Consider the following 23,682-nt stretch of genomic DNA (forward strand, 5'->3'; position numbering starts at 1 on the left):
TTCTTTCCTGGGGAACTTTTAACAATTAGACCTCAAGCTTCAGGCTTTACTAGCCCAGCCTCAAAGCTTCTTTGATGGCCCTGCTTTTTCCAGTGTCCTAGGGTCAAAGGCAGAAAGGAGACACCTTAAGCAAAGTCAGAGGTTGGGTTGAGCTTCGAAGGCAAGAAAAACTTTTTGTTTTGCATTTTCCAGGTAGAGTTCAGAACCAGTGACTCACAGTTCTCAGTCCTGGGAGCAGTTTACTTTGCTGCTTGGAGGGGTTGCAAGAAGATCCAGTGAGAAAGGAGATTCTTCCAGTAACACAGAAACACTGTGGACCCCAGAGCCCATCCTCTCCCTTCTTCAGAGACTCCAGCTGCCCCTCTTGGGTTCTCTGCTTCCTGTGGGCACATGCTGATGCCCCTGGGAGGGCTGCTCTGGTGGTGCTGCTGCTGCTGCTGTGGCTGGTACTGCTGTGGAACGTACACCCCAGCTCCCCAGATGTTGCGCCACCAGGGTCTCCTCAAGTGCCGCTGCCGCATGCTCTTCAATGACCTAAAGGTTTTCCTGCTGCGGCGCCCCCCTCCAGCGCCCCTGCCCATGCACGGCGACCCCCAGCCCCCCGGCGTGACAGCCAACAACAACACCCTTCCGGCTCTGGGTGCCGGGGGGTGGGCAGGCTGGAGAGGCCCTCGAGAAGTGGTGGGCAGGGAGACCCCTCCTCTGCCCCCACCACCACCTTTGCCACCTTCTTCGGTGGAAGATGACTGGGGTGGCTCAGCTACAGAGCCACCTGCCTCCCTGTTCAGCAGCGCCTCCTCGGACGACTTCTGTAAGGAGAAGCCTGAGGATGGCTATTCACTGGGCAGTAGCTTGGACAGTGGCATGAGGACTCCACTCTGCCGAATCTGCTTCCAGGGACCAGAGCAGGTGAGTCTCTTTTCCCCTTTGAAGGCTTCCTCGTGGTATCTCCAGGTCTTGCAGGTGACTACTCGCCTGCTTGCCCTGGGGAACCATTATGACATTGCTAGTGTCAAGGATTGTAAGTTTGAAGAGTTCCTCAGTGATATTACTTGTGGTTACATTTGCCCAATAGGTGTCTGGTTTCTGATGGGGTCTGTATGGTGGTTCACTTGTACTCTGGGTTTTGCATCTTTCTACCAATACTAATGTCTTCAATTCCATCCCAAAAGTTCTATAAACATCTTTAGGATAGAAGATACAGGAACACTGTAATAAAGGGGCTTGGTGGTCCATTCCTTCTTGCTGCTAAGATACACTTTTAGCTGATTTTTTTGCTGATGATGTTTCCCGCAGATCATCTTTGGCCCCATGTTCAAACTTCTCCACCCTCTGGAGTATGCCAACAATTTGTTCCTTCCCTGTCTCATAGGTTGAAATCCAATAAGCCTATTTTTTTCCACTTTGAGACTACCTTACTTTGCTAAGACACTTCTTAGCAGTTTCATGTTTTCCTCTGCTGAAGGCAGGGAGTGGTGGAGTAAGTTTAAGAAAATATGGAATCTTTCATATCTATGACTCTACTTTAGGCCTAATTCACATTGACTAGGAGAGTCCCTTAAAACTTTTCCCATCCAGGATAGTGGATGCCAAGATCTCAAAGAGCAGAGCTTTCTCAAGCCTGGCAGGTTTGCCATTCAGACTTTTCAGACACCTCACATATTACTCCACTCACAACCCACTATCGAGAACACTGGTTAGCATGTGTACATTCTTTGAGAGCCATGGGTTGTGAAAACACTTTCCATACACTGCCAGATAGAAAAAACTCACCTGAAAATCTTATATGGTTAGTGATGCAGGAAAAGGAATATTTGATTCCAGTGAGAGGGAGTTTATGTGCTCACATCAGTCACCCCTTCAGTAGTTTCCTAAGTGGAGGGAGGACTTGAGCAAGCGGTGGTGCAGTCCAATGCCACGCTGCTGCTCCTAGCTGGCCCGCTCTTGTTGAAGGCAGGCTTTATGTGATGTGGGCTTAGCTGACATTTTCATCCATTTTTTTTCTCTTTGCTCTGAATAGACAAAGCTCTTCAGGGACCAGAGATGTCCGGGGCTGCGGCCTGGAAAATTTGAGAGAAAGTGATAGAGAGATCTCAATGTGAATAAATGTCCCTGAGAAACTGAGGGCTGGATTCCTTTGTGTGACCAGGATTATCTGAGGAAACAAAGTAAAAAGAAAAAGATGTTCAAAGTTGAAAACTCCAGTTAGGTGAGAAGGTCCAGATGGCCTGCTCAGTACCTTTCTTCTGGTTTTGTGCTCCACTACTAACCCCAAGCCCCTGGCAGTGCTCCAGAGCAGGGTGGCTCGGTCAACAGCAAAAGGGAGCCTCCTTTTGGGTTGCTGTGGGTCAGGATCTTCCCAGTCAAGATCCTCATTTTTCCAAAATAAAGAATTATTTAGCTTCCTAACTTCCTGAGATATTTTTTTCCCCAGCTGGCTGAGTGGCTCAGGTGTGCCTGCCACAGGGGCTGCTGGGAGTGTGCTTTCTGGCAAGAGCATGCTTCTTTCTAGAAAATTATGGGATTTGGAACATGTCCTGGGGTCATATTTCAGTAAGTGTTGTATGAACTCCTTTAGATAGCTGTATACTTCTGGGCCTCTCTTCTAACTTCCATGAGGCACCATTTGTTGTCTTTTTTTTTTTTTTTCTGGAGGGCCCAGAAGACAAGGAGTGTGAGCATACCTTGGGAGAGATTCATATATAATGAGAATGTATTTTGATAATGTATTTATTTGAAAAAAGAAAAGAGGCCATTAACAATATCATGAATGTCTTCATGCAGTACAAGGTCTGGTCATAGGTCAGGAGCTTCCCCTCCTGTTCATTGTTTGTACTGTGTGTCTGAAGTAAAGCATTGAATAAAAAAGCTGACGCCAATAGAGGAATGGGTTCTCTTATTATGTGGGAGGCCTGTGGGGTCGTCCCTGCATTAAGACTGGATCAGATCAAGCACTTCTTACACATGGTCATGCTGTTTGGGAGGTTTACTATGTGCAGGAGCTGAGAGGTTTTAATGGGATTGTGTTATAGTGGTAATCAGAGTAATTAGGTGCAGAGGACACGGTTTCCTGATTTCTTCTTGCTTTTCTTCACAGCATTTCAATGAGGAAGGGAGACAAAGAGAAGAGATAGGGCTAAACTCTAGAGAAGAAAGTGAGATGGAGATGGAGACAGAGAAGGAAAGAGAGGGGGATGGAGAGAGAAAAATTGGGGGGACAGGAAGGCTGATATTTCTGTATTTCAATTTCTATTCGAGAGAGAACTGTCCAGCAATTGTATACATATGGTCCTAGAGGTAGAGATGTCTGCAATTTCAGTAGCTGAGTGTCTTGGTCTTTTCCCTGTCCAAACAAAGGAACTAGAAACCGTCTCTCCCACCCATTACCTTAGTCATTTGCTACTGCTTTAAGAGCTAAAAGACTACAAAAATACTTGGTTTATTCCTGCAAAGAATATATGTGCAGCATATATGGTGAAGGGAAAGGGGGGGTCTTGCTAGCTCCACCTTTGCACATATCTGCAAAGGACCTTGCATTCATTCATTCATGCTTGCCTTCATTTAATAAATTTTTATTGGGAACCTATAGTGCACAAGATGCTGTTCCAGGCACTAAGCCTCCAGGAGTGAACAAAAGAGATGAGATATTCGCTCTCTTGAAGCTGACATTCTAATGAAGACATAGAAATACATAAGTAAACTCATAGATAAATAAGGTGATTTTGATAGCCTGTGGTGCCATGATGAGACCAAGTGAGATAAAACCAAGACAGAAAAATGAGTTGGTCAGGAATGAAAAGGAAAGGGTGGGAAAGCCTCTGAAAAATGTGTCCAGCAAATACTGAGATGAACCCAGCAATGCACAGATGTGGGGAAGGGCATTCTAGGTGGATGAAATAGTAAGCTCAAAAGCCTGAATGTGAACAGGGTTAGCATGTTTGCAAAACAGATGAGAACACAGGAGGAGAGGGAGATGGGGTGTGAACCAGCACTTTGAGAACCCATTTGACTACATGATGGAAAGTTACTGTAGAGTCACCCTTTCAGCCATTCATCCATGGAGGACAGGAGTTAAGGGCCCATGAAAGAGTAGGAAAGAGCCTAGCTGGCACTCCCACCCCTCGACACTCTTTATTTGTGGTTGAAGCTGTGCCGGTCCATCTCAAGGGACAGTGTACCATGATGGATAAGCCAAGATCTCCAAATCTATATGGCCCCAGTTGAAGGGCTGAACAAGTTACTCAGCCTCTCTGGCCTTAGATTCCTCACTTGTAAAATAATAATAGTCCCCACTTCATAAGATTATTCTGAGCATCAAATCAATCAATACTACAAGAGCAGTGCTGTGACAGCATTTTGTTATTTTTTTCCTATTATCTCAGTTGCAAAGGAGCCCTCCCCTTGCTTTATTGAGGAAATGTGCCCCAGCTCACCGGCTGGCAGGAGGGATGGCTACAGTCATAGAGTGCTTTTTTTTGCACTTACAATGCTCTGGGCACAAAGTGTTGCTCATCTATTTCAGCCACCAAAGTCTTTATTACGCACCTACCCATGCCTTCTGCTGTGCTGAGCAGGAGCTGGAGATACACAGTAGATGTGGCCCTGCCTGCTAGAATGTCCCAGTCTAACCCAGACATCACAGGGTCTGACAGAGATCAAGAACATGTAGACAGTGAGCCTGAGTAAATTACAGTAATACCGGCACAAGAGAGAGAGGTATGTTTAAAAGTGGCTAGTGGATGGGGAGCTTATTCAGAGAGACAGGAGTGGGGGAGGACTTGCTACCTTTTCCCCAATTAGTCAGGGAAGCTTCTCTGTTGCTGCCAAAGGCCAAGTGAGAAGATATGTATTTTGGCTGCAAGGCTGAGGTTAAACAGAAGAGATCTGAGACACATGGTCCCTTCACAAAGAGGTGAAGAGGTGAGCCACCTCCCAGGCCAGGCAGCTATGGAGGGCCTGGAGATGGGCCCAAGGATGATATCCACCATGACACTCAGGAGCACGTGGGAAGGGCCTGTTGAGGACCTAACAGAAAGCAAAAAGACGACTCTGGAGTTAAACAAGCTTGTCTACCTTTCTTGTTCTTTTGGGGATGGCTTTCTTGGAGTATTTTTGTTCAGAGGAAAAAAAGAATAGCATATAATGTCTCAGTGTTTGGGGGTTATTGAGAAGTAGAATAAGAGATTTTTGGGGGCCTAGGAGTAACCTGGAAACCCCAAGATGCAATGAGAACCCTGGGAATAGAAATCAAGTAGAGTATTTTAGGAGGGACCCAAATAGTATACTTATTCTTCTAGGCACAATGGTTTGACTTTACGTTTATTAGTGTGCCTATTTTATTAATATTGGTCTCCATAAAGAACAGACCTGCACCTCACATTCGTGGGCCTTAGGGCGAGACTATAAATGGAGGGTCACATGTCACCGGCCCAAAGACTTAAAATAACAAGTCCAGCTGGCAAACTTAAATATGATGCATTCTATCTCCTCATTCTGACAAATATACCTTCAAAGAAACCTGGAGGACAGGTTTGAATTTAGAATTTTTAGGTGTGTCTGAATTCTGTGCTATCCAAATGAGAATGTCTGGCCCTTGGTCCACATGTCACTCTGATTCTATTAGTACCACTGACTTCATCCTTCATAAAAAAAAAAAATTTGGATGCACAAATATGGATACTTTAGCTGGAGTGTCTGAGCTCTGTTTCTATCAACCCATGAACAATAAGTAGTTCTTCACTTCATTCACCTGCCCTAAGAGGGAACAGCCATTCTCGCACCATGATAGGAGATCAAATGCCCTTCATGTCCAATAAGCAACAAATGCTACAGTGGTCCTAAGGATACAGAACCATCCTGGGCATGGGGAGCCTAATGACCACCCTCAGTTGTTCTATTGTTGCCTTTTTGTTCCTACTACCACCAGTCCTGGTGCCACTTAAAGGGGAAGCCCCAAGGATACCTTTCTTCACTCAAGGCCCTTAATAATGATTGTTTATTGGGAGATGGTGTAAGGATGTTCAAACCCCACCTTCAGGTCCCTGGCTGTTTCACACTTTTATCTACTTATTGCTTACAGGCACACACATGGCCATGCATACACATGAATAAAACATGAGTTTTATGAGTGTTTCTATCTCATGTTCATAGAACGTGGGGTGGGTGGAAGGCAGACACCTGATGTCTTGACCCTTGGGAGCCGTTCACAGATCAGTTGTCTGTCAATCCTTCACACAGTGTTTGTTCACTTTGGAAGAATTCTTCACTTACCTGCCGGCATCAGCTTGGGGTATGTTGACTAATTTATTGGTTATGGCTTCTAGCTGAGCCCCTCATACAGAAACTTAATATTGCTGGTAGGGCAGGAGGTTATGAAATGTGGATTTCAGAAGAGCCTGGGAGAAGAAAAGAGAAAGATCCGGAGTCTCTCTCTGCTCTCTTTTCCAGCTGGTATGTTGGAGAAGCCCAGCTGTGGCCTGTGAGTTGGGGGAGGGGAGGGGAGTAGGCTGGAGGGGGAGGAGATACTCAAAGAAGTGTGGGAATGAGTGAGCTGCTTCTTGCTGGGAAAGGAGCCAAGTTGGAAGCGAGCCGGGATGTAAAGGAGCTGGCAAGCAAATGCTGTATGGCCTGAGCTGCATCCCATCCCCCTCCTGAGATGTATCAAATGTTGGCTAGGATTTGTATATGTATATTACCTATAACACACACCTGATACCTCCCTCTGTGTATGTTAAAAACAAAAGTAGGATGCACACGAGGAGACTGCCTCATGACAAAAGAACAAAATTGAATAAATTATAGTTTGAGCTCCAGGTAGATATAAACTGTCAGATAAAGGTGGGGAATCTGCAAATAAAAGCTCTGTCCAACTTTATGACCCAAGGAATGAGTTTTTGCCCCATCAGAGGATACATGGGCCCAGTCTTGGACTCAGCTAATTGCTCTTATGAAGATTTTTTCAGGGCTTGCCTGAAGAATTACTGGGGAGAACAGATTAAATTATTTTCCATATAGAAAGATTACTTTGGCTGTGTTTAAGGAGAATGAACAACCAAAGAATCTTTCTAAAACAAACAACTCTAGTGGCTAGCAGAGGACTCTATACAGTAGAGGCTTAGTATTTGTTGATCCTTTCTCCACCCTCTTGACACATGTTTATTCCAGATTAATAGTGCTATCTTTTTGGTGTGTGTGTGTGTGGTACTGTGGATGGAACCTAGGGGCATTCTACCTCTAAGCTACACTCCCCAGTCCTATTTTTTTATGGTATTGGGGTTCCTGGAAGCCCTTCTACCTCTGGGCTATGCTCCCAGACCTATTTTTATACTTTTTTTATTTGGAAACAGGGTCTCTTTAAGCCAGCACAGCTGGCTTCGAACCTGCGCGATCCTCCTATCTCCACCTCCCGAGCACGGGGATTACAAGCGTGCACCACCACGCCTGGCCCCACTCCTATTTTTTATTCTTTACTTTGAAACAGGTCTTACTGGGTTGCAAAGGGCCTCAGTAAGTAGCTGAGGCTGGCCGCGAACTATGATCCTCCTGTCTCTTCCTACCAAATGCTGGGATTACAAGCGTGTATCACCATGCCCAGCTAAGAATGCTATCTTTAGCCTGTAATATATCATGGTAGAAAATGTGTGTGTGTGTGTGTGTGTGTGTGTGTGTGTGTGTGGTGTGTTTGTGTGTGTGTATGTATGCATCTGTGGGTGTGTATAAATTAAAATACCAAATAAGGAGAATGGACAATCCCTTAAAATCCCTTCCTTCCTTCCTTCCTCCCTCCCTCCCTCCCTCCCTCCCTCCCTCCCTCCCTCCCTCTCCTCCTCCTCCTCCTCCTCCTCCTCCTCCTCCTTCTTCTTCTTCTTTCTCTCTCTCTCTCTCTCTCTCTCTCTCTCTCTCTCTCTCTCTCGCTCTCTCTCTCGCTCTCTCTCTCGCTCTCTCTCTCTCTCTGTCTCTCTGAATTGACACGGGGGCATTCTACCTCCAAGCTATACCCCCAGCCCTTTTTTATTTCTTGATTTCTTGTTTTGAAGCAGGGTGTCACTATGTTCCTCATTCTCACTACGTTGTTGGCCCTCCAAGAACCTGTGATCCTCCTATCTCAGCCTCCCAAGTACTGGAATTATAGGCATATGCTACTATGCCCAGCCTTCTTTCTTCATTTCTTTTCTTTTTTGTTACCGGGGATTAAGCCCAAGGGCATTTTACCACTTAGCTATACTCCCAGACCTTTTTACTTTTTATTTTTGAACAGGGTCTCACTAAGTGGCTGAGGTTACTAAGTTGCCAAGGCTGGTTTCCAACCTGCCACCCTCTGTCTCAGCCTCTCAAGAACTGAGGTTACAGACATGTGCCACCATGCCCAGCTGATATCCCATCTCATTTCTGATTCTCTAATGACAAGTAGTGATGATTCTTTTCCTAGTAACCATAGTGATCATTATTCCGGCTTGAGACCCCTCAGCCAACAACAGACCTTTCCTCATTCTATTTCAGATCAATGAGAAGAGCACGGGTCTTGAAGTCCAAGGATCATGTATTTTGTTCCCATATAGGACCCTTCCAAAGTTGGATGATCTTGACCTACTTATTTAACTTCCTTGGATCCAGTTTTAGGATAACTGGATAGAATACTGAGCTTGAACACTTGTAAGGACTTGACATGATGTATCACAAATCTAGGTAGACAATAACTGCTCACGGAATAAAAACGATGTTCACCTCATTCCACCTGCGTGTCTCAGGGACTTTGGGTAGCACTTAGCTATGTTCCCGACTACCCTCTTAAAAATCAGACACTCTAAAGCCATGCTTGGGTTACAGTAAAATCTCATCTGATTTTGTGCCTGACCATTCGGAACATATATTAAGACCCAGTATCTCTGTCCTGAGGACTTTCTGCCTGTGTTGCCTGACTCTGCTGAACCTTGTCCTCTCCTCCCTGGTCCCTCAATACCAACATAGACCTCTTTGTCTGTATCCAGCATCACCATGTCCCTGACAGATCATTAATAAACCGCATTCTGCTTGGCAGCCACTGTGCAGAAAGACACTTTCCTCGGCTCTGAGTCCCCTGACGCCAGGAGAGAACAAGTGCACTGAGGAGCACGTGACGCAAGCAGCAGAGGACAGGCCAGTCCAGTGTGGGGGTGGATAGCACGGGGCTCACATTCAGGGTCATCCCTAGACTACTGTTTCAGAGAATCTAGGATGGGACAGAAACTCCCAGGCAGACATGATATTAAACAATGTGATTTACAATTGAGAATGTTGTTCCTCTTCAGTTTGGACTCATGCCTTGTGATTAGGTCCAGGGGAAATGTCTCATTGTAGTAATAACATGCATTTAACACCTTTAGAATGCTGTGGGTATCCTTTGTAAACAAAGGGAGGAGGCGTCAGACTTAGAGCCTTTGGATATACACCAACATCGAGCTGGAACTTGTTAATCTTGTTTTGTTTATATTTGTATGTATCTGTTTTTTTTTTTTACTAGACTTTATTTTAGAGCATTTTTATGTTCACAGTAAAATTATACAGAAAATACAGAGATTTCCTGCCTCTCCATCATCAACATCTCCCACTAGACTGGTGCATTTAACTAACATTGACACATCTTTATTTTACTATTTATTTATTTATTTATTTAGTGGTACTGGGGTTCCTGGAGACCCTTCTACCTCCGGGTTACACTCCCAGACCTATTTTATACTTTTTATTTGGAAACAGGGTCTCGTAAGCCAGCACGGCTGGCTTCGAACCTGAGCGATCCTCCTGTCTCCACCTCCCAAGTGAGGGGATTACAAGCGTGCGCCACCATGCCTGGCTTTACTTATTTATTCATTTTGACTTTTCCATGATACTTGGGATTGAACCTAAGGCCTCATACATGCTAGGCAAGTGCTCTACCACTGAGCTATATCCTCTACCCTTTTAACTTTATTTTGAGGCAGGATCTTTCGTGTGTGTGTGTGTGTGTGTGTGTGTGTGTGTGTGTGTGTGTGTGGTACTGGGGTTCCTGGAAACCCTTCTACCTCTGGGTTACACTCCCAGACCTATTTTTATATTTTTATTTGGAAACAGGGTCTCCTAAGCCAGCATGGCTGGTTTCGAACCTGAGCAATCCTCTTGTCTCTGCCTCCCAAGCACAGGGATTACAAGCCTGCGCCACCATGCCCGGCGAGGCAGGATCTTTCTAAATTGCTGAGGCTGGCCTCGAACTTGTGGTCCTTCTGCTTCAGGCTCCCTGCTAGTTAGGATTATAGGCATGCACCACCATGCCCAGTAACACATCATTATCACCCAAAGTTTATAGTTTACATTAGATTTTATTCTTGGTTTTGTACGTTCCAAACATTTGACAAATGGTGAATGACTTGGACACACCATTATAGTATCATACAGAGCAGTTTCACTGCCCTAAAAGTCTGTTCACTATCACCTGTTTGCCATTCTGCTTCCACTCCCAAACTCACGACATGTAGTCTGGCCTTTTTCAGAATGTCATATAGATGGAATCATACAATGTGTAGCCGTTTCATAGTGGCCTTTTCAGTTAGTAATATGCACTTAAGTTTTCTCCATGTCTTGGTGGGTTTTTTTTGGTTGGTTGATTAGTTGTTTTGTTTTTTGTATTTTTTTTAGTTTGATAGAACATTTCTTTTTAGAACTGAGTAATATTTCAATGCATAGAAGTCAAATCATTTATTTATTCTTTTATGTCAAGTGTTATCAGTTTTTCATTTATGGCAGTGACAGAAAGTCTCCTTTAAAACAAATTGATTGCAGTAAAATTGTAAAAGATTTAGGGATAAATACTAGGCTTGAAGAAAATGATGGTATATGTAGAATACATCATAAAATGTAAATGGGCACTAAAAAGTACTAAAGGAAGGGGGTAAAATGCTGAGTTCCAGGTCCTGGTCTGGTGGTTCCTGGAGTCTGTATTTTTACTCAATGGCTTTGGTAATTCAAAGGTAGATGGTTACTCTAGGAATACTGTGTGTTTGGGAAGCAGTCAAAGGGGAGAAGAAATGTGTCCACCAGACCTGAGATACTCAGATACACAAGGAACTCTGGACAGAGGAGGAGGAGGAGGAGGAGGAGGAGGAGGAGGAGGAGGAGGAGGAGGAGGAGGAGGAGGAGGAGGAGGAGGTGGAGGAGGAGATATATGGGAGGGCACAGGGCCATGAAACTGGGAAGAAAGTGACATGTGTCGCCCAGAGCAGAGGCAAGAAGAAATGGCTTTTGCATCTCTCGCTTTTCCTGCCTCAGTGATCTGAAAGCTGCAAGTTCCAGATGGGAGAGCCACCAGATGGAAAAGTCTAACCCGCCCAGGATTGTGAGAGGAGGGAGATGCTCACTTGATGTTAAGATACTGCGGTGTAGGGGTTTGTCTGTTACCAGTTACTGTTAATTTCTCTGACTAATACAACCATCAATTCCCACTCCTGAGCTTTGTTCAGAGGGTGTTTGAATGAAGTTGAATCAGGGGCTTCCCTGGGGAAGTCCAGGGATCCCAAGCAAAGCAACAGATGGCAAACAGCTCCATCCCTCACAACTCGCTAAGAACCGATGGCGCAGCGTTTCCCTCAGATGACACATCTCCTTTGCCTACAGCTCACTGACTATCTAGGAGCATGGGTCTGCCTACCAGCAACAACGATGGGGAGTGTAATCCTTCTGGGTGCCTGGAAGCAGGAAATCCAGCGATGAGTGAGTTCTAGAAGTCTCTCCCTCAACAGTCGTAGTACCACTTCTCTTAGAGTAGTTGGGAGAGTTGACTGACTCTCACGGGATGAGCCTTTAGAGTGCTACCTGACCCTCAACAGCACTCAAGGCATATCAGTCTCTATTGTTATCATTTCCTCGCTTGTAAAGGGAGGAGGTTGCACTCAGGAATTACCAAGCCCCTTCTACCTCTGCTTTCTTCCTTTGGGCTATATAAGGAGAAGAAGTAGTACCTGGGGCTGGTAGAAAGCCAATTTCTCCTTCTACCAAAAAGAAGTCTCTCTAGAAGAACAGCAGTAAAAGTGAGCATTCAAGATTAAACTGGGGCAAGAATTGGGAGATAAGAAATGAAGACTATTTCAGGCATAGGAACCATGGAAACAAAGAGTCAAAGATACTTTTGGAAGAAATTAGCATGGTGTATAAGAACATGGGACTTATACTCTTGGTCTTAGCCAAAAGGCTGAGAAGCTGGATGGTGGGGCTTTCAGAATCAGGCCTTCAAGCTGGCGTGGAGGTGCATGCTTGTAATCCCAGCATTTAGGAGGATGAGGCTGGAGGATCGCAGTTTTTGGACAACCTCAGCTACTTAGTGAGGCTCTTTGCAACTCAGTGAGGCCCTGTTTCCAAAATATAAGTGGCACACACTTGTAATCCCAGCTCTTGGGAGGCTGAGACAGGAGGATCACACAGGTTTGAAGCCAGCCTCAGCTACTTAGTGAGGCACTCGGCAACTTAGTGAGACCCTGTTTCCAAATAAAGTATAAAATAGGTCTGAGATGTTAACTAACTTTGAGAAAGTTGAATGAAGGATACATGGGAACAGTTTATGCTATTTTTTTTTTTTTGTACTGAGGATTAAGCCCAGGGACATGCTACCTCCCAGCCCTTTTTATTTTTATTTTAAAACAAGGTCTGGTTAAGTTGGTGAGGCTGGCCTCAAACCTGTGATCTTTCTGTCTCAGCCTCCCAAGTACTATGATGGCAATTGTATGTCACCATGCCTGACTTTGCATGCTTTTTTGGTATGTATGTGCTTTTTTTTTTTTGGTTCTGGGAACAGAACTTAGGAGCATTCTATTTCTGAGCTAAACCCACGGCCTTGTTTTATTTGGGAATAGTGTTTCACTGAGTTGTGGAGGGCCTCTCTTAGTGAGCTCTAAGTCACTGAGGCTGGCCTGCAATCCTCCTGTCTCAACCTCCAGGTACGGAGATTCAAGTCTGCACCACCATGCCTGGATTTTGCATGTGTTTTAAAGTAATTTTAAATTTATTTTAAGATAAAAAGTTAAAAAATAAAAATAATTTAAAAGGGGAGGAGTTTCACAGGCTTGGAAAAAATATGAGTTTACTAGTATAGAAAAAAAATATGGATTTGGTAGTTAGAAAAACTGAGGTTAAGCTGGGCATGGTGACACATGCTTGTAATCATAGTACTTGAGAGACTGAAACTGGATGATCACAGGTTCAAGGACAGCCTCATTAAGTAGTGAAACTCTCATCAACCTAGCCAGACCCTTTTTCCAAATAAGAAATAAAATTGGTCTGGGAGTGTAGCTCAGAAGTAGAGTGTCTCTGGGTTCAATTCCCAGTACCACAACAAACAGACAGACAGACAAGCAAACAAACAAAAAACCTGGGTTAGAATGCAGGCTCTAGCATTCTAGCTTTGGCAAAAATCAACCAGTTCCTCTGAACCTCAGTGTGACCTGTCTGTAGCATACAGCTAATAAAAATAGACTTTGAGGAATTGTTCTGAGACTTTATTTATTTATTTATTTTGGTGGTACTGGGGGTGGAACCCAGAGGCTTTCTACCTCCGGGCTATACTCCCAGACCCTTTTTATATTTTATTTGGAAACAGGGTCTCACTAAGTTGCTGAGAGCCTCACTAAGTAGCTGAGGCTGGCTTAGAACCCTTGGATCCTCCTGTCTCAGCCTCCCAAGTGCGGGGATTACAAGCGTGTGTCACCACGCCCGGCTGTTCTGAGACTTTAAGTAGACACCACCTTGCACAGTGTATGAAAGGGGCTCAGAAGAAATGTTGGTTCTCTTCCTGGTGTCTTCTTACCTCTCTCTGTCCCAAATGGATAGTAAGCATGCTTTCCTCCTTTCTCTAGGTCTGAATCTTGTATACTCCTAGTATGCCTTAGGAGTGACAGGGTGTCACCTGAGTAATGCAAAGTGTTGCGTGGGCAGGAAAGTTTTCCCAATATGCGAACTTAAGCATGTAAACAGAGTTAATAACCATCAGCACAAACAGCATTGGCCATTATGTAATGTTCTTTAACACTTTCCAACCTGACACCCAAAAAGGAGCATGCTGGCACTTTGAGTGAGTGTGGGTTGTATATTTTGAATCATCCTGTGGTGATTCCTCCAGGATCCACAGATTTTAAAGCCTCCTTGGAGCAAAAGAAAAGCTTTAGAAAGAAAAGCTTTCCAGTCTCGGGTCTCACACTTCTCCAATGCGTTTGGGAAACAGCTGCCAAAACTAGGCAGCTGCAGGTGAACGTGAGCAGGCGTGAGTGGGTGTGCAGAGGTGTTGCTCCTATTGTGAGCTTGCTTGTGGGTGGGAGTGAGTGAGAGGTGGGGGGTGGGCATGTGTCTGGGTGTGAAATACAGTATTTAATATGGAAGAAAAAGGCACTTGAGGGGGTTGGTCCATTTAGCTGTTCTTGCCTTTTACATATCTTTGTTCCAAAGACAGCCCAGAGGCTCTGGTCAATGCTGACATTCTGCACAATACTCTCTGCTTAGTTTCTCAATTTAAAAGAGTATGTATCATGACTTTAAAGATTCTCCCCCTAAAAAAGCCCTCCCACTTATTGGGAAATGACCCCAGAGAGAGGTTCCTCATGATTTCAATTAATCTTCATCCTTCATGTGAATGCAATTCAAGTCAAGAAGTATCTGTTTGACATAATGCCTGGAGTTTGTTTTAAAAAGAATACAGTGACTCTAGATGAAGTGAGATTGGCCATGCATGCAATTGTTGAAGTCGGGTGATGGGTACATGAGATCTGTTATACTACTATTCTTGCTATTTTATATGTGTTTCAATTTTTATAATATTATAAAAATAATAATATTTTTGGTTGATGTGTTACTCAACTTTTCATTGTTATAACCAATACCTGAAAAAATCAACTTGGAAGAGGAAATATTTATTTTAGCTCATATTTTCTAAGGTTTTAGTCCATGATTGGCTGGCTTCAAGGCAGAAACATCATGGCAGCCAAAGAGCAGGGAGAGAGGAAGGAGCCCTTAATAGGATATAGCCAAGGGCAGGTCCCCATAACCTACTTTCTCAAACCATTCTTCTGCTGCCTATAGTTTCTGCCTCCTTCGAGTAGACCCTTCAAATTATTCATGCATCAAATGGATTAACCTACTGATGAGGTCAGAGTCCTTGTGATCTGATCACTTCTCAAAGATATCTCTGGATATCTGAAGACTTGGGGACCCTTGTCTTCAACATACAAACTTTTGGGGGACATTCCAGACCCAAGCAATAACAGTTAATACAAATGTTACCAAAAGCTAGGTATTAAGCCAGGTGTAATGGTGTATGTTTGTAATCCCAGTACTTGGGAGGCTGAGACAGGAGGATCACACAGGATCGAAGCCAGCCTCAGCTGTTTAGTGAGGTTCTCAGCAACTTAGTGAGACCCTGTTTCCAAATAAAAAATAAAACCGGTCTAGGAATGTAGCCTGGACGTAGAAACCCCCCTGGGTTCCATCTCCGGTACCAAAAACAAAACAAAGCAAAAACAAAGCTGAGTATTAAACAGGTTTTATAAAAAGGCAGATGGAGATAGCTGAGGATAGATATGGTGGCTTTAGGCACCATTATGCTGAGGATAAGGGTCAAAGACAGGCAGGACCTGAGCAAGTCCCATGAGGGGAATGAATTTGCTTCCTTAAGGGAATAAATTTGATGACCTCTTCAAGGGATCTTTTACCATGAAAGGTCATGATTTAAAGATGAAAATATCCTATTGTTCATTTCCTTTTGTCCACCAGTTCTGTGGGCAGCTGAAGAACTATTGTGACCATTTCTCCAACAGACATTGAACACAACTGGGTGTCTGGCCCTGGGAATCCAGAAGTAAGACAGGAGTTCAGAGTCTAGTCCAAGAGATGGGCACGCTAGGACACAATCCCAAGACAATGAGATGAGTGTCCGAAACCAAGGTTGCACACGTTGCATTCTGTGCAGGAGGAGTAGCTAGTATTTCCTGGGAGAGCTGGAGAGGGACCCTGGAGAACCGAATCATTGAGTGATCACGTGGGCATGAGGTCAGATGGAAAGGAAGTAAAAGGTATTCTTTAGATGGAAGAGGATATCCAAGTATGGAGGTGAGAAAATGACCACCGTTCTCCTCACCAGAAACATATTCCTTTTTACTTGGCCTAATCCTCTATCCTTCTCATATCTTTTCAAATTGCCTTGCTATACTTCGAGGTGTAGTATAGTCTGTCTCAGAGAACTGGGTGATTTCTGAGTGGATGGGGCACAGACAAGGAAGGGGTGCAATTACTCCTCCCTAGTGACCAGTCCTCTCAATACTGGCTTTTCAAGGATTGGTACTAATGGATTTTCTATAATAGGAGCCTAGTGGCTTGGCTATGTTAGAGGGTCACCTGCCTGGGAGTAGTAACTCCTCAAAAACCCTCTTGGTTGATTGAGTGGAATTTAAATCCAGAAGCTTCCAAAGAGTCTGGGAAACCCTTGTGAATGCCAAAGCTTTCTTATACCTTAACACATGAAGAACCACCAGTTCATATTTCTGTGGTTAGGATGGAAAAGCAAAAATTATTTTCTAGATCTTTAAAAGAAAGAAAGCAGGATCTGGAGAGGTAAGCTAGCATACTCCGGATGGAAGGCAAGCCACTAAGCTGGGATATTCTGTTCTCAGCCTGGGAATTATCAGTGAATACATCGGCACCTTATCAGAGGAAGAAAATCCCTCCTCTTCCTCCTCTTCTCCAGCCTCAGAACTACTCAGCCATTCACTTCCTAACACATTAATATATTGTCATAAAGGTAAAATGTTTAGAAAATGGAAGAGACAAAGGAGGGAGAATGGATGGGAGCAGTGTGAGTTTATGAGTAATTTTACTTTCCAGTGAATTTGGAGCTAATCCTATAACTATTATTTCAACATTTATAGTTGAAAATCTTTACAAAATGTGAATCCACTTTGCAGTGCATTTGGACATTACCCAAGATTTCTTTTATGTTGAAAGACTGTTGTTTAAAGCTAGGCTCTGTGGTTATAGAAGGCACAGGAAATGAAGTTCTAGCTTCACAGACCACAGGATATCTTGTAGAAGCTGGTGTGTGGGTTTGATTTAAACTGTGACAACCAATTTATTTGGGCTTTCTCCCACACAAATAAAATTTCTAGTTCATTCATTTAGCAAATGTTTATTGAACAGCTGTTTTGGGGCAGAACTAGGTGGAGGATTCGGAGACCATGGTGAACTTGAACACAGATCCTGTAGTCTTGAAGCTTTGCCAGTTATGTGACTACAAGTAGGACAATTAAAACACAGTATAACTAGGACCACACACAATGCAAAGTGCTGTGGGAATATAGGCTGGAGAGCAGGGAGAACTTCTCACTAGAGGTAGCTACGGCAGACCTAAAGTTGGTTAAGAGAGTGGAAGGCATTCCAGGAAGAAGAAAAAACTTCTCCAAAAGATAAAGGGAGAAAGGAGTGTCACCGAGGAGGAATGGAAAGGCCCAGTGCACTTCACTGCACAAGCCTTTACCCATCTCCTTTCTCTGGCTTGTGCCTCCAGGAGCATCAGCTACAGTGGCTGTGAGTTTTGTTTAACTTGGGAGCTTCTTCTGTAGAAGGGAGAACACTTGGGGTGATCACCATGGTAACAACCACTCCAGGTTGAGGGAGTGGGGGCAACAGATTGACAAAGGGGATTATGAAGCCCTTGGACTCTATTTAACTGGGTGAAGTTTCCTCTGAAGCTTTTGGAAAGCAGTGACTTAAAATCCAGGCACACTTTTTTTTTGGTGGTACTGGGGTTCCTGGAAGCCCTTCTACTATATTCCCAGACCTATTTTATACTTTTCATTTGGAAACAGGGTCTCTTAAGCCAGCATGGCTGGCTTCGAACCAGCACGATCCTCCTGTCTCTGCCTCCCAAGCACGGGGATTACAAACGTGCGCCACCACGCCCGGCTAGTCTTTTATTTTTTGAAACAGGGTCTCACTGAGTAGTAAAGGGCTTCGCTAAGTAGCTGAGGCTGTTCACATACTGCAATCTTCCAGTCTCTGCCTCCCAAATGCTGGGATTACAAGCGCCCTTCATTTTTAAGATAAGACAATCAAGATCCAAAGAGGGTAAGCAATGTTTCCATAGTACCATCATACACCAAGGCTGAGCTAGCCAAGGCAATACAGTTGTAAACAGATAGTCTCCACTCCTGTGGAACCTGTGGGCTAGAGGTGAAGTCCAGCAGGATAACAAATTCTCAAGTCCTGATAGTGGTACTGACAATGGTGCCTAGCAGTTGAAGGGGTTCAAAAGGTATCAGAAACAGTGCAATCCAAGTCAATTAGGTATTTAAACATGTTCATAGATCTACTCAAGAAAAGCATTTTTTCCCTCCTAACAGGCACTTTCTCTTGTCTGCAAAGGTGAGGGAGGGGAGCCATCTTGGTGGCTGGCACATCATTCTCCCAGTCATTCCTTTGGCACAACGAGCATGTATGCTGATGCCCACGCTGGCATCATTGCTCTATTTGTAGTTGCTCTGTTAAGAAGCAACTACATGCTCTGCTCTCAAAGAGTGTCCCTACTCACTGTCAGAAGCAGAAACCTGAGGATAGCAGGCATACCTGAGTTGAGAGACACTGGGCAAAATAACTGATTAGTAGCCTTGAAAACACGACAGGCAGAGAGCTGTGACACACTGTAGAAGATCAGGAATAAATAAAAATGAAATTCAACACATGTCCCTGTAACCAGAAAGAGGCTGTCAAGCAGAAAGCAGTGAAGTTTGGATGGGTGTCAGTTTGTGCCACAGCAATTCCCTGGGTCTGACCACCGTACACTGAATATGTATAATGTTAGCCTTGGCAGAGACTTAATGAGGGATATATGGAAACCACTCTATTTCTGCAGTTTTTCCATAAGTAGAGAGACAGACAGACAGACACAGGCATGGTCCTCAATCCCTTTCTTTCTTTACTTCACCTTTTCTCTATCAAGGACACTTTCCAATCAACATCTTCTGTGGCTTTTATCTCCAAGATATCTATCCAACCCATCCACATTTCTGACTCTAAACCACTGCCTTTTCAGTCCAAGCTCCCTCCTCTCTTTCATGGATTACCAAACCTCTCTTGTTTTCACTTTTATTTTCTCCATTCTATTATCTGCAGAACCATAGAGTGGTTGATCATCCTTGGCTTAAAATTCTCCTATGGATTCCCATCTCAGGACCAAGCCTGACTTCTCCAACTTGTTTTACAAAGTTGCTTACAAGCCAGCCTCTGCCTTTTCCTTCATACTCCTTTATTGCCTGCCTCCATCGCCTCTTTTAGAGAGATGTGTCTTCCTTAGAGACATGGCCCTTCTTTCAGGTCCAAGGAACAAGGTTCTTTTTCTCCAGCTGTGGACACCCATTTTTCTCCAGCTGTGGACACCCATTACCCCTGTTTGAAGCTCTCTGCTTTTCATCCCCTGGGTCAACTTCTCCCAGCCCAGAAGTCTCTGGCCCTGTGTATGGGTTGGGCTCTCCTCCTTAAGCCTCTGCAGATACCTGCATTCATTCACAGATCAAGCGCTCACCCACTGTATTTCTCTATCCCCCTTAGACTGTAGTCCCCACAAGAGCAGGTGTCATGCCTACCTTGTGACCTTTGCTTCCCGGTACCTTGTATGGAGGCTGACATGTTGAGGACAATCAATGGATTTTTTGTTGAATTAATGAACTAAAGTTTTAAAGGATTAATGATGTGCACAGACATTGAAGCTCCTAGTTAGGTGTTTATCAGAGGTTGAGGAGTAGTGAGGAAGCTGGAGACCTCACCTCCCATGGCATATGTGTGTGTATATGTGAGTTAATGTGTATGTGTTGGGGGTAAAACCAGGGGATAAAATGTTATTAACATAGTCCTTGACCATTTCAGTTTTCCCAGTGCTGGCAAATAGCTCCAAATGTGAGATTTGCAGTGATAAAACTAAAACAGTCTCAGAAAAACCTGGACCATTGGTCACCCCACAAGAATGCTTCAAGTCACAACACTGTAGACTGTTAAACTCAAGTGCCAACCAAGAAAGTTGCATTCATTCACAGATCAAGTGCTCACCCACTGCATTTCTCTATCCCCCTTAGACTGTAGTCCCCACAAGAGCAGGTATCATGCCTACCTTGTGACCTTTGCTTCCTGGTACCTTGTATGAAGGCTGACATGTTGAGGACAATCAATGGACTTTTGTTGAATGAATGGACCAATGTTTTTTTTTTTTTTTTTTTTTTGTGTGTGTGTGTGTGTGTGTGTGGTACTGAGGTTCCTGGAAGCCCTTCTACCTCCGGGCTACACTCCCAGATATTTTTTTTATACTTTTTTTTTTTTTTTTTTTGGAAACAGGGTCTCTTAAGCCAGCGTGGCTGGCTTCGAACCTGCATGATCCTCCTGTCTCCGCCTCCCAAGTGCGGGGATTACAAGCGTGCGCCACCACACCCGGCTGAACCAATGTTTTTAAGAAAGTTGGCACTTGAGTTTAACAGACTATAGTTCCAGGATGCTGTCTGCTTGTTATAATGAGGAAGTACGTGACAATTGGCTGATGGGTACCTGTTTTCATACTCCAGGAGATAGCAGCCATCACCTCTTTGCCAGGTTTCTTGCAGATAAGGAGGTTTGAGCTCCAAGACCTTCTCATTTGGTTTACCCAAGGCAGGCAAGAGAGTTCAGTGGTTAGATCACTAGCGCAGAGCCTCTCAGACTTCAGTTTCTACAAAGCACCTGGAGTCCTTGCTGAACTGCAGATCTTGATTCTGCAGGGATAGGGTAGGGTCTGAGATTCTACATTTATGTAAGTTTTCAGGCCAATGTGGGTACTTCTGGTACAGAGACCACACTTTGAGTAGCAAAAGAATCAGCAGTTCTCATTCTTAGATATTAGAAATATCAGGGGGAATTTACTGATGCCTAACCACAGGGGAAGGAGGAGACCCATTAAGTTAATCTCTAGGGTGAGGCCAGGCATCAGTATTTTTAACTTTCTCCAGCATTTCCAATGTGCCGACAGGGTTTAAAATCCTAGGAAGGGGAAGTGGAAAAAAATATCACTTGATGATAAAGGCTGATTGATTGGTCCAGATGGGCTAGGCTGTGCTGTCAAGAGATTTATTGGAAGTAGAATCTGAAATCTAAAAGAAGAAGCTTATTTTGGAAAGCCTAGAGGCAGGATTCTTAAAAAAAATTGGGGTATAATGGTTTGTATTCTTTGGCATTTTGCAGAGACCCAACAATATTTCTTGAGCCCCCGCTGTGATGGAGCTCCATGTGCAGTCCTGGGACAGGAAGGCCCATGATTTGACAGTAGACAATGGTAGGGAACAGAGACCTTCTGAAACCAGGGAACCACAGGGCCCACAGAGCAAGGCATCCACGTTGGTCCTCCGACTACTCAGCATTTCTTTTATTCCTTTGCTTGTTGATGCTGCCTAGCAGCTGTTCTGAGCATTTCCCATTCACTTCAAGCTGCCAAGAAAATGACCTTGCCTCCTACTTTACTGAGAAAATTGGGGTCAGCCATTCACATTCCATCATCTCCCCCCTCCTGCTTATCATCACTTCTCTTCGCCTCTGCAAATGTCTATCTTTATCCAGGCTGTCGCCTTCCCTATTTGAAAAGAAGAACCAAGGCACCTCCTTCCCCAAGAGCACATCTGAGGCTCTTTGTATCAGCTCACCCCAGTGCCTTTCATTCCCACCTGCAACCACGTTCACACTGTGGAGACATCTCCGATACCCTTCTCTTCACTCACTCTTCTTCCCTTTGCCCACAGGCATGTTCAGGTCTCTAGCACTTCCCTCATGCCCACTCCTGTTTCAATATGGTTTCCGCCTCCAGCACTGACCTCACATGTGCTCTGGGAGGTCCCAGATGACCTAATTGTCAAAATAAGTGGCCTCTTAGAAGCCTGCCCTTCTCGGTTCCTCCCATTCCAGTTAGGCGCTCTTCATTCCCCCTGCTGGACAAGACGTTTCACTCTCTTGGTTATCTCTTAACGTCCACCTGTGGTGTCTAAAAGAACTGGTTACTCCTCCCCACTCCGCTTTAAAGAAAACCCTGGACATATTTCAGGACCATCTCTACCTGTTGTGATGAGTTCAACTGTTCATTAAATTGCAACCAGTGTTTTCCTTCTGCTTCTTTCCTCCCCCCCAACCTACCAGGCAACAGAGCACATTGGGGTAGGGAAAAAAATCAGAATATATTACATAGAGGAAGGATAAGGATATCTCGAGCTGCATCACGGTGTCTCAATGACAGACCCATGAGAGGACATGGGCTGGCAATGCCGTGGTCATCCTAGTTTGTATAAATACACTGTGTAGTGCTCACATACTGGCCAAACTGCCCCATGAAACATTTCTCAGGATGTATCCCTGTGGTTAAGCGATACCTGACTGGACAGTTAAACATTTACTCTAGCTCTGTATTAGAGTTGGGATGTTTCCGTTCTGGTTTGTCTTTCTTAATTGCCAGGCTTAGGAATAAAACAACATTTCCTACAGCTCCATAAGTAATGCAGCACTTCTAAGAAGAGTTTGTCTTCTGAAAACAGAGCCTTCTCCCAAATTTTCTATATTTATTTATTTATTTATTTATTTATTTATTTATTTATTTGTGGGTCTGGGGATGGAACCCAGGGACGTTCAACCTCCGAGCTACACCCCCTGCCCTATTTTTTTATTCTTTAATTTGAAACAGGGTCTCACTAAGTTGCAGAGGACCTTACTAAGTAGCTGAGCCTGTCCGCGAACCACAATCCTCTGGTCTCAGCCTCCTGAGTGCTGGGATTACAAGCATGAGCCACCACACTCAGATAAATTTTCTACATTTCTAATTGTTGCTAGGTTTTCTCTCTACTAGGACCTTTTGACTTGCCCCTCCCCTTCTAGAAGGTTCCTTCCCAGGACCCACATTCTGCCCCGGCGTCCCTCCTTGCTTCCCTGAAGCCATAGGCAGCGCTGCTCATGCTCAGGCAGCTCTTCCTGCTGCTCTTTTGGCCTCTAGTTTCTTCAAGTCCTTTGGGCTTCAGTTAGAACCCCAGACTGTCATCTACTAGCTGCCGTATGGCCTTGGGAACATTGTAGGACATTTCAAGACTCAATATCCTTACCTGCAAAGTGGAAGTATTCAACACTTTTCTTAAAGGGCAGTACTCAGAATGAGAGTTAGACAAAGGTACAGAAAGAACATATATCATGAAGCCCCTATGATGGGATTAGGGTATTTATATGAAAAGGAGGAGCCAGGTGTGGTGGCACATTCTTGTAATCCTTATACTTGAGAGGTTAAGACAGGAGGATCACAGGTTCTCAACCAGCCTTAGCAACTTAGGAGATGCTTCACAACCTACCGAGACTGTTTGGAAACAAACAAACAAAAGAACTGGGGTTGTAACTCGGAGCTAGAATGGCCCTGGATTCAATTCACAATACCAACAAAGAAAAAGAAAAAAAAAAAAAAGAGGAAAAGACTAAAGCTCCTCTTTCAGACATGTACACAGCAAGAAGGCAGCCTCCTGCGGGCCAGGAAAAGGGGCTTTGCCAGAACAGCCCATGCTGGCACTTGATCCAGGGTCATTCTAGCTCTGAGTTACAACCCCAGTTCTTTTGTTTGTTTGTTTCAAAACAGTCTCGGTAGGTTGTGAAGCGTCTCCTAAGTTGCTA

General features: G+C 44.4%; 1 protein-coding gene across 1 annotated transcript in view; it reads left to right on the forward strand.

The window, feature by feature from the left end:
* Positions 1-281: 281 nt before the first annotated feature.
* MARCHF4 (membrane associated ring-CH-type finger 4) overlaps positions 282-23,682 on the forward strand; it is a gene marked incomplete at its 3' end in the record, with an annotated part of 105,615 nt that continues 82,214 nt past the window's right edge. The window contains exon 1 of the mRNA XM_080719932.1: positions 282-909. Within this exon, the coding sequence (XP_080576058.1) occupies positions 391-909 (519 nt within the window). The 5' untranslated portion in view covers positions 282-390. The remainder of the gene's footprint in view (positions 910-23,682) is intronic.

The sequence above is a fragment of the Muscardinus avellanarius genome (assembly GCF_963383645.1).
Source record: "Muscardinus avellanarius genome assembly, chromosome: 2".
NCBI classification, from domain to species: domain Eukaryota; kingdom Metazoa; phylum Chordata; class Mammalia; order Rodentia; family Gliridae; genus Muscardinus; species Muscardinus avellanarius.